This window comes from Leuciscus leuciscus (genome assembly GCF_965113295.1).
Source record: "Leuciscus leuciscus genome assembly, chromosome: 6".
NCBI classification, from domain to species: Eukaryota; Metazoa; Chordata; class Actinopteri; order Cypriniformes; family Leuciscidae; genus Leuciscus; species Leuciscus leuciscus.
In genome coordinates this window covers 39,494,000-39,506,253 of record NC_138730.1, presented here as the reverse complement: position 1 = coordinate 39,506,253, position 12,254 = coordinate 39,494,000, and the positions used below count along the sequence as shown (strand labels likewise).

General features: G+C 37.2%; 1 protein-coding gene across 1 annotated transcript in view; it reads right to left on the bottom strand.

Moving 5' to 3' along the window:
* Positions 1-1,879: 1,879 nt before the first annotated feature.
* pax3a (paired box 3a) overlaps positions 1,880-12,254 on the bottom strand; it is a 33,806-nt gene continuing 23,431 nt past the window's right edge. The window contains exons 8-9 of the mRNA XM_082172284.1: positions 8,213-8,476; positions 1,880-4,254 (exon numbers count right to left, since the gene is read on the bottom strand). Coding sequence (XP_082028410.1) covers positions 4,237-4,254; positions 8,213-8,476 — 282 coding nt within the window. The 3' untranslated portion in view covers positions 1,880-4,236. The remainder of the gene's footprint in view (positions 4,255-8,212; positions 8,477-12,254) is intronic.

Here is a 12,254-nt window from a genome sequence, read left to right as displayed (position 1 = left end):
TGTGTGTCCCTTTAAATGCAAATGAGCTGCAGCTCCCGTCACAGAGGGCGGAGCTTCAAGAGCTCATGTGTGTTAGCAGCTCCTATTACCTCACGCAGACAAGCACTAAAATGTCAGAAACTGTTCTGCCTTTTATGTTTAACTGGAGTCGGACAATGATGGAGAGACTCAAGAAGAAGTGACAACATGTAGAATGCAACAGGACATTTCTGAATGGTTAGTTGATAAATTTATGTTGCTGATGTGGAGTTAACTATTTTTTAATTAGCATATTCTGTCATGATAATCTATAAAATCGCTCGTGTGGGAACTGTTTAAGATGCCTACAGAGTGACATGCTATTGCATTTGTGTTACGTACTGTATTTATGTGAAAAGACGGATGCGACAGCTTGAGCAGACTCACAAATGTACACAGCCTTCTCAACATAGACTGCGTGTTCTCGGGGGCGGGGTTTTTGTACCTTTTAGGGTTAGTGATGTCACTAACCCGGGAGGAATGTCCTGTAGGCCCTACCAGCCTTTTGTTGTAGTCCTGAAAAACTATTTCTTTAAAAGCAAATTCCTTCCTTTGCTTTGAACTTTGGGCATTGTAACTTTGCAGATGTTGTTTATGCTCAAACAGCATCACACACTAACTAAAGTTAGAAAAGTGAAATCATAATCAACCACCCCTTTAAAGGGTTAGTTCACCCAAAAATCCTGTCAGTAATTACTCACCCTCATGCTGTTCCAACCCCGTAAGACTTTCGTTCATCTTCGGAACACAAATTAAGATATTTTTGATGAAATCTGAGAGCTGGCTCACTCCTTCATCGGCTGCTAGGTAATCGATATGCCATCCCAGAAAAGTTAGTAAGGACATCGTTAAAATAGTCCAAGTGACTACAGTGGCTCAACCTTAAGTTTATCAAGCGACGAGAATACTTTTTGTGGGCAAAAAACAACAAAAATAACAACTTTATTCAACTATTCATTTTCTTCTGTGGGCCTCTGAGTGAGTTCACGTAGTGTAACAGCGCAGCGCGTCTGGGTTGTACGTCAGAACGTAACCCAGAAAGTGAAAGCAAAAGAAAGGAGCCAAAGAAAGAGCGAAAGAAAAAGTGAAAGAGCAAAAGAAAGAAGGAGTGAAATAGCCAAAGAAAAAAAACAAAAGAAATAGAGCGAAAGAAAAACTGAAAGAGACAAAGAAAGAGCAAAAGAAAGAATGAACTATACCACCACACTCACTATAGACACTTTGATAGAGATTTTTATTTTCTTCATTATTATTATAATTTTTTTATTATTATTGTATAGTGTTATTGATGATATTATGTAAAGATTTCTTTCACCATGCCAATAAAGGTATTTGAATCTTGAATCTTATAAGAGTGAAAGGAAAGAAAGAGTGAAAAAGAAAAAGAGCAAAAGAAAAAGTGACAGTGCAAAAGAAAGAGTGAACGAGCAAAAGAAAGAAAGAAAGAAAGAAAGAAAGAAAGAAAGAAAGAAAGAAAGAAAGAGTGAAAGAAAGATCCCTGTAGTGTTTGATGGTTTACAGCAGGCTGTGCTTCAGTCATTGACCCTTTAAGAGCTCCCTGGAGAGAAGGACTTTGTCATGAAAGAGTGTTTATGAGACTCAATATATTTCTGAATGAATAAAATTGCTCAATGAAGTTAACGGCTGAATAAACCTGATAGTTATTCTGAACCCTCATTCTAATTTTCCAAAAACAGAATTTCATACATGGTTTATTGTTTTACACAAGTGCAGAATCATTTAAAAAATGTTAGACGTGATCCAGAAAGATAATGCAATTTGTTGTTTATTTCCACACAAAAAAATAATAATGTAGAAGGACTATAAAAAAATGAAAGGGGAAAAAAAGGGAGAGCAAAAAAGATGGGAAAGATAAAGATGAACAAGAAAGATCCCATTTTTTGTTTTTGTTTTTTAAAGGTAAAAAAATCAATAATTTCAAAACAACAAGCTTGAATGCAATTTATTTATTTTTTCTTATAAATAGTAAATAGTGCTGCATTTGACACATTCTCCATCAACAATTATATGCAGTCGAGAACCAAAAAAAACATAAAGTATAAAAAACAAACAAGGTAAAAAAAATTTTTTTCCAATTCTTAAGATGTGAAGGCAGATGAACATTGTGTTACAGAGACAGAACAAAGTACTCAGTTATGCAAACTGCAGTGTAAAAATATTATGAAACATTATGAACCGCTGCGTCATCTGGAATCTTTTCTTGCACGAAAAACAATCGGAACACACAGAGTTGAAGAACAGATGATCTTCTTGAGCGAGTGAGAACAGACGAGTGTTTATGAGGTATTGAGTGTGTATTGCACTTTCATTGGGTTCGTTTTGTGGCGTGTGTCTCTCTCTGAATGTTCAGAATAGCGTACTACCATACGACTCATGCTAATTCTGCAGTATGCAATATGTGTATTATGTGAATTTTCTGCAAGCAAAACTAACTAGATGACCTTCTACATTTGCCATTGCACTGTGAAATACGTAATGCCACAATGCAATAGATTCAACTTGACCTTCCTATTCCATTGTGACCAATGAACTCTTTGGGCCCTATCTTAACAATCTAAGCGCATGGTCTAAAGCGCACGGAGCAAGTGCACTTAGGTCGTGTCCGAATCGGCTTTTGTTAGTTTAACGACGGGAAAAATGGTCGGCGCGCTCGGCGCATGGTCTAAAAGGGTTGTCCCTATTCTCTTAAAGAGTAATAAGTGTGTTTTGGGCGTAACGTGCAATAAACCAATCAGAGTCTCATCTCCCATTCCCTTTAAAAGCCAGTTGTGCTCACACCTTGGCGGATTCGCTATATACATGACGGAATTTGCAAGCGGAAAAACTGACCACTTCTCTAGCGAGGAAACTATAGGCGCATATTAATAACGCACTCTTTAAATAACAAAAAGACCGTTTTTGTTTTGTTACTTTAGACCAGGTTTCAGTTGGTCAATGGCACAGTCTATTTCAATTGCCTCATAGCAATGCGCCATCAATGCGCCCGAACACACATCGTTTTCAGACCAGCAGCCCATGGGCGAACAGATGGGCGCAAATGCATTTGCTATTTAAACAACGTGGCGCAGGACGAGAAAATGATAACTGCGTCGGGCTGAAACTAGCAAAACACACTTGCGTCGCGCCTGGCGCTGCATTGCGCCAGATGTATGACAGATGTATGATAGTAATCCGAATTTCTTGATTCATACAAAAGATGTTTTACACTAAATTACATTAAAATGCAACAGGTTGCATACTACAATTGACAGTATTTATCATTGCATATGTTCTGTTTCTCAAACAATTTTAGTATATACTGTAGTATACAGTATGCAATAAGCGATACGATAGTATTCCATTCTGAACATCACTTCTGTCTCATACTACGGTATTTTGTGTGTGCTCAGATGAACTGGTAGTAAAGGGATCACACTTTGTTTAGTCCATCTATCTCTCTGACACAACTGAAATGCCATCGGACACTTGAGTGCATTCCTTCAAGGTCAACCTCTTTCTCTCTTTGAAGAGGACCTGAGAGCGTTGACTTGCGAACATGTCATTATTGTCTATTTATGGATGAAAAACAAGGAAAGTTGGCACACTTTTCCGAGCCCTTATTTCCTAAATATATCAATAAAAATGTCTCAACCAAAGAGTCACCGTCACTAAAGTGCGTCCGTCAGTGGACAGCTGATATCAGAGTATATCTTCCCTGCCATTCCATGCTGTTTATAAGCACAGTCTCAGTCTTTGAGTTGTTTATTTGTCCTTTCCCTTTGTCCTCCGTGTGTCCCATGTCGCTCTTCAGGAAGGAGGCAGTAAGTGTCGTGAGAACGTGTGATGCAGTGGCCTGCTCCAAAACGGGATGGATATACGGAGAGGCTGTTTCCTCCAGGACTAAACTGTCAAACTAAGCCTTCCACCACTCACCTCGATCCTGGTCCTAAACCCAACCCAACCCTACCCACAATATCCCCCTCATAAAAACAACTCAGTCGCACTTTGGACCCACGTGCGTTGGGGAGGACCGCCGTCACCCCTGGCTACTCCACAACGCTCCTCGCTCAGAGACCCAGTGAGGAGCGGGAGTTTGAGGATGGATGGTCATTTTGGTCAAACATTCAAGGAGAGCTCAAGTGCAAGAGTTTATGGTCAGGCCATCCATAGATCTCTTCATCTCCTTCCTGTCTGTCTTCATTCAGTCAATGCTGGGTTTCAGATAATGAAAGGCACCTGAAAGAGACAAAGACATACATTAAAAATATGACAAATTAAACATTTTACTTTAGCTAGTTCACTTATTTCATTTCTCATTTTCAAATAGTTTAGCTTGAAATGCTAAAATAACTACAAATAAAAATAAAACTTAATAAAAACTATAAAAAAAAAATTTAAATAACAAAATGACACACAACAAAAATAGTAAAACTTTAACTAAAATGAAAATGAAAACATCAGAAGAAATTTAAACTATTGCCAAAAACAATGATAGAATATCAATGATACTAAAATAATACTGATTAAATTCAATTAAAATGAATGATACATTTTTTTTATTGAATATACAGTACACAAATTTAAACATCTATGTTTAAAAAAAATTAAATACATATTTAAATGTATATAATTGCATATAAATTAATGTAAATTTCAACCTGCTTCTACAATATTTTATATTACTTTGTTTCTGTGGACAAATTTAACATCAGTAAATATCTCTGGAGAGTAAATAAACTTAATAAAATAACAAAATACAATACAATAAATATCACATCATTTTTGCTAATTAACCTTTGCTAATTGTTTTGGGGACTAATTAAAATTTGACCGTTTTGTTTATATGTTGCAGAATTTAATATTTTTAGTAGCCTTTAGAATTTTTTTTATTGTTTTATAGGCCTGAAATATTTACATGAATAAAATTATTTTAAACATTGGGAAGTTTACTGATGCCTCCTGGTGGGCCCTGGGACAATGGCTGAGAAACACTGACCCTGTTTACACCTGGTATTAAGATGTGTTTTGCGGTGTAAGCGGGGTCTAAAACATTTTGAGCTTGTCCACTTTCAACCACTTCCAGAGGTAGTCGAAAACTCATTGACCAGATTGCTTTTGTAGTGTAAACGCTCATGTGGTCGAATGTGTTTGAACAGCCACAAAAGACCGTCTACTCTCCGCCTACTGACTTAATGAGTAAACATTACGGGAAACACACTAGCCAGACGGGATTTAAACTTTGTCGCCTGAAGACCCAAATTTGGTTTGAAGACGAAAAATGTACCAAGCGCAATGTTCGCTCACCATTCCTGATTTCTAACACACACACACACAGTGTTTGTCGTTGTTTTGCGGCTATAAGAGCAGAAACGAAAGCTGCTGCTCTCCATGTTTTTCTGTCGTCTCTGGTCGAGTCCATGAAAAAAATGTTGTCCATTAGATCGATAGATCTGAACAAACAAAAAAACATACATTTACCCACCCATAGCCCTCCTGGGGTGCGTTTCCCAAAAGCATCGTTAGCCAACTACTGTATTTTGGCAAGTTCCGTCGTTATCAGCATAGTTCAACGAGTCTGTGTTTCCCGAAACCATCGTTCAAATGAACATTCACAAACAGCATCGCAGAGTTGTGTAGTTGAAACGATAGCTCTCGACCTGTGGTTAGAAGCATAGTTTCTAGTTTGCATGACATGTGGACTTAATAAATCCTTATCTTGAGCAAAATAAGCAAGCTGACATTCAGTACAACCCGTGTATTTTATTTAGAATACATAAAAATGTCATTTATGACTTTTAGTTTGTCAAGAGATTTAAAGCGTAGTTTTTGAAGAGTGCGCATGTGTGAACGTGCTCTACTATGTAAGAACGAGCCTAAGACTGAATCTGGAAATAAAGCAAAATAACTGAGAAATAGTCCTCAGATGTCATGTCTGTAATTTATAGCAAAACATCTAGCGTTAATTCGATCTCAAACAGATTCATTAAAAGAAGTTATAACTCCACCACGTGGGTGACGTCATAAACCAAGGTGGTTGAACGACCACTTTGCGACAATACGGTTTCGGGAAACAGTCGTGACTAGCTAGTTGATTTCTCCAACGATGCATCGTACTATGGTAGTTAAGCAGTGAGTAACGTCGTTGTTCGGGAAACGCACCCCTGGTCGAAAAAGGGCAACAGAGACGGATTAAAACACCAGGTGTAAAAAGGAATGTGTCTCCCTCGTCTACTTCTGATCCGATCAACCAAAACGCATCTTAATACCAGTTGTAAACAGGGCCACTGACATCAGTATATGATTATCTCAACATAGCCTTTGCCAATAGAAAGACAAATTGAAATATGCAAAAGATCCAGCAAAATAAAGCACATGATTGAGAGAGCCAGTGCGTGCCAATTCCTCTAAGAATACAGACAGACAGAGCAAAAAAATTGATTTTTGGAGGGTGAAAAGAGAGCTGTCCTATATTCAGCTCTGTATGGATCAGAGTCAATGATCAACAGCAACTACAGATCTGACCCGTCTGAAACACATGGTTCTAATATCTGCCTGCCACGGGCCATTCTACTCCAACACGAGACCCCCGCTAACTCCTCCACGGACCCCCAGCTCTGTGCTTACGGGGTGCGGACCCCAGCAAATTAACGATATCAAGATGCAGTCCTGGATTGGGCACCCGACATGCAGGCCTGGTGTGTAAGGCCTCCCCCCCTCCGATTCTGTCAAACAAGCTCTGAGATGGCTGCTCCTCTCATTTCACTGTTTGAGTGGATCATGAACGATATCTTTGTTACCCAGAGCTCATTACATGGCTGGCTGACGGATGCCTGGAGCTGATGAGATATAGCTCATCTCACAGGGTCGTGAAAGGTTACGGGTTAAGCATCATAAACCATGACAGCGCTAACCTGTGCGGCGGCCCAGCGGATTACAACTAACTAACTAACGTAAACTGATGATTACGTCTCAGATTAGAAGACGAATACTCCACTGGAAATAATCTCAGTTGACGTTCAGATGATCGTGTTTCTCTATAGAATCAATGACCTTTTTTTAAGTTCTCTGGAAGGACTGTAGCTTAGCACTTTTACTCTAAAAAGTGGAGCTGTGGTGATGCAATTTATCAAAATCATCAAATCATTGATGCACTTATCAAAAAAAGCAATTTTTCAAAAGTTTGAAAAGACTAAAGTCTTCATCCGTAGAATGAATCACTCTTCAGTAAAGAGATGATTTAAAGTCGTCATGAAATGGAAATTCATCCTATTTTCATATTGTGAATGATTAGTCCATGCATATAATTAAATTTTTATTTTATTTTGATCATTTTTGTATAATTTAATTAAAATATCTTCTTCCTGCCACTACTTCTGTTACATCGCAACTTTAAAAAGCTAAACCAAGTTAACCAAGAAAAAAAAATCTTTCCAAAATGTCATATGCTAAGCAGAAGGGAAAAAACAGTTGGCTAAAGTATTTTGTTTCTTTGGTTAATGTTATGTGAACGTGTAAATATTAGGAAGGGTCTTAAAGTCACCATGAAATCAAAATGGTAAAATCCTATTTTTTATGGAATATTGCAGCATTATAAATTATTTTTCTGTGCAGATCATCATTATTTGTTAAATTTGTGTGCCCTCGTAATCTTTAATCAAAATAACTTCTCCCTCTTGCAGCGACATCTCCTCTTTGATGACATGAATACTGGCATGAGCGCGGGACAAACGCACATGAGATCGACCAATAGCAAACCACAACCATCCAACCATCCAATCAATTTCCAATGGACAAAATCAAATCCCACCCTACATTGTTTCTTGTTCAAGAAGCCGTTTCACTCGGATATACGTCACATTAAGGAAGAAAAGAAAACTTCTGACAAAATCACAACTATTGTTTCATGCCAACCTTAATGGTACATGCATATGATGTTAGGAATATTTGCTAATATTTTTTTTTTCTAATATAGTATTTGTTTGCATAATAAATAAATGTAAAAAAAATATATATATATTTGCTAAAACTTTTCACAATGTTAGAAGAACATTGGTGGATTTTTTCTTAAACATTTAAATTGTGTTCTCACATACTACAAAGCAACTCCAAAATAGAACATTAAATGTTTTTAAATGTTTTAGAATAGAAATATGTGGGTCACTCTCACTACAGTACAAACAGTGCTGGTATTCACCTTACTCTGCCCATACTGGCTGTACTGGTAAGATGCCACATGGTCCACGCTGTACCCAGGTGAGCTGTAGCTGGAGGGGCAGTAGGACTGGGAGCTGGGCAGAGTCGGCATGCTGGCCAGGCCTGGCAGAGCCTCCAGTCTCTGAGAAGAGTGGCAGCTGGCAGCCATGCCCGCGCTGGGCTCCAAACCGCCCGTCAACGGAGAGAGGGCAAAATCACTCTGCGGCTGGTGGGGAACTCCACCTGGATTCAACAGCCCCATCACCTGAGAGAAAGGAAGAAGAAGAGAACATTATGTTGAGTTCCTTTTTTTAACAAGCAAGTTGCTGAAAAGACTAGCCTGGACCAGTATAGATTTCTGTGCTGTTCAGGCTGGTTTATTCTCATTGGCTGATACATGACCACATTTTGGTACAAGCATCACTTTTACTATTGCTCATACTTTCGGTTTAAGTTTTAAACAAGCCGCTAACCATACTTAGTAAACTTAAAGGGATAGTTCACCCAAAAACGAAAATTCTGTCATCATTTACTCACATTCAAGTTGTTCCAAACCTGTATGAGTTTCTTTATTTGCTTCACACAAAGGAAGATATTTTGAAGAATGTTGGTAACCAAATATTTGACAGTAGCCACTGACTTCCATAGTAAGGAGAAAAAAAAATACCATGGAAGTCAATGGCTACCGATGAAATACTCAACAACTTGAGGGTGAGTAAATAGTGACTGAATTTTCGTTTTTTGGTGAACAATCCCTTTAATATGAAATGGCACATAATTTGTCCCACATTTGTGCTCAAACTGTTTGGTACCTCAAATCCTGCAGGTAAGCTATTATTTTCCCAAGTGATCAGACTTCAAATTTTCACCTGGCAGATGATAAAATGGGTGAAAAATCCCACTGACTTACATTGAAGCACCTAGCAATACCCTGGCGACCATTTCAGAAAATGTAAGTAATCATTTTTGAATTGTGTATGTAAATACATAGTAGCCTATTTACATTTAGCTCTTAGTAAGAGCTAAGAAAATAATTTTTTTCCATTTTTAATACACCTGGAATAACTAAAGTTCCCAGATCCATGAGAATGCTGCATTTTCAACCAAATAAAACCATGAGCATTTGCTTTTAATTTGAATTCAGCATACCAAACTAAACATAATGACAACGGTAAAGTTTTTAATTCAAAAAACCCTCCTTTCTATCAAACACCATCTGAAATGATTCGGTGACAGCGAGTAAAGATCTCTCCAGCTCACACACAGCGCCTCTGGCCGCCCGTGTCTAATTGACACCAGTGACAGACAGATGGAAGTGGGACGTGAGTGTGCCATCAGTGTCTGTGAGCTCTCGACCGCTCCTTGATGGGCCAAGTACATATCAGTTCCCTCCTGCTAATCATTAATCAAAACCAGCCCGGCCCAGAAAAAATCTCCAGCACACCGCCTGAACAACCGGCCCACTGACTCCGTCCAGAGTCCATGAGAGTCAAATTATTCCCCATCCTGCAGGACACATGGTTCCTTTTAAACAGTTACCCGGTGCAACCAAAGAGGGGGCGGAGTCAGACGAGAGGGGCTGTGTTTCCTTCCCCGTTCCTGAAAAACTGTAGAGTTGTGTGTTTGGGTAAAGAGCATAACCAGATGAGAAAACAAGAAGAGTAAGAAAACTTTCTTCTTTTTTCTATCAAGAAATCCAATAGAACAAGAAAAGCAGAGGGAATGCCTGTGCCACATGCTGTGGGAAGAGGAATAACAGTCGCAGAGAAAGTATTGCACATTAAATACGTGGGTGGGTTTGCTTAGATATACTTTAGGGACAGATTTGTCCTCAGATGTGAGCTAAATCTTACAAAAACCTCCCTTTGGGGACATCTGGAAATGTCCTCAATTGAAAAAACAATTCATAAATCATGTTTTTATTTATTTAAAACCAAAAATCTCGGTTGCAGTGATGCACTTACCAAGGTTATTACAGTTAACTAAAACTAAAACTATACAATATATTTTAAAAGAAAATAAACGTTAATTAACAAAGAAAATATAAAAAAAATATTTCGGCTAGATGCCAAGGCAATATTTTTTATTTTCGTATAGTTTATCTTGACATACTAAAATAACTAAAATAAAAATATTTAGACATTTAAAAAAAAAAAAAACATTTAAAATGACAAAAAAAATTACCAAACCTTTATCTAAAATTAAAATTAAAATTAAAACGGACAATATAAAAATAAAACTAATTAAAAATATTAATAAAAACTATAAAAGCATCCCAATGATACTAAAATTGAATATGATGAGCATGAAAAAATGCTTGACTTTTCTGTGTAAATTTCCATTCATTTTTCTGACAATGCAATGCCTAAAATTACTATAAAAATGAATACAAATGAAAGTTCTAATAGAAGAGTTAATCCTTCAAAATTTGGCCTCATTCACTTCCATTCTAATGCCACACTGTAACCTAGTTTTTTTGTTTTAAAAAATAAAATAATGATGGACAATCGAAATAATTTTTTTGTGGTAATCAGAATTATGCCACAAATGCAGTGCAATGAGCTTGTTTTAAACCCAGGATATTAATTCAAAACAATAGGCATCTATGGTGCTCAGCTAGGAAACCATGTGTGTTTGTGCGGTTAACACTTTTACAAGCTGTGTGAAGGGTCATGAAATTCCTCTCGGGGTTCATCTTCAACAGCTGTTCAGGACAGAAACGGGCTCAAAGCTCTAAGCGCTCACAGATTTTCAGGTGCTTTCCCCACCTTGCAGATAACTCAACGGTCACACGAGCTGACAGCGTATATCATGTACAGCAGCGCATGTGTGAGTCACACGGTGATGTGTGATGCTTAACAAATGAAAAGCACATGGAGGTTAAACTCTCTCGTTCACCTCCCCATGGGGGGCCCGGGCCCAGGCTACATGTGAGGTGAAAGAGAAAATCTTCCTTCCATGTCGAGACCACAGACAGGAGTTGTTGACAAAAAGCTTCCTCATAAAACATTTTCCCAGCCAGTGTGATGCATGTACGCAGCTGTCCAGAGGAACCTGTGGGATAAAGCATCCCACCACAGCTAGAGCTCAAACAGCAAATCCATATAAAGTGCCATTTTGATGGAATATTGTAGATTAAATACAAGTTAAGCGATTTTTGTAATTACTAATTCTTTTTTGTTGTTGTTTTTACAAACTGATGCATAAATTGAAATTATTTTTTATATTTAATTTGATTTAAACTCTGTGTTTCAACAATAACACCATGCAAAACACAACACACATTTTCTTTTCACAAAAGTGCCTTTTTTAGCACTATTTACGGAGTTTTACTACGAATTTGGTAACAAAGCCTTTATATATAATGTATTATAAAAGTATTTTTAATGCATTAATTATGCCTTTTAATGGACATTATAATGCGTTGTATGATCTCGAAAATAATTGCATCCTTATTATGATACTCATCTATTCATTGAACACATTTTTAGAAAGTATAATGCATTAAAACATGACAAACAACTCACTTCAGGTATATCAAGGAATCTGCTAATATTATAATGTATTTTAACTTTGCTTACAATTATTTAGGAAAAGATATAATGCCATATAACATACACTATGTATACCTTTATAATGCATTATAAAGTGTTACCACAATGTTTTATTTTTTACTAAAAAGTACACTTGAGACAATGGACAGGAATTTAAGGGATAAAAAAAGAGTGAATAGGATCAGAAAACCATGTGTGTGTGTGTACTGTGTATATATATATAGTATCTGTTCATGTTGTGTACCATGGCAATCATTCAGTACCGTGGTATTTATCAAAGTATCTCCATCTAAAACATATCTGTACAATCATAATTTTTGTTAAATTAATAGATAATAAATATAATAATATATAATTCTAAATAATCACAGTTTCGTTTGCTAATAAATTACAAACCAATCTGCAGGGACAACCCTCCTCAACACACCCTGAATCCCAAGCTTATTTCAGCATACATTAAACCACAGATAAATACATAATTCAAACAAT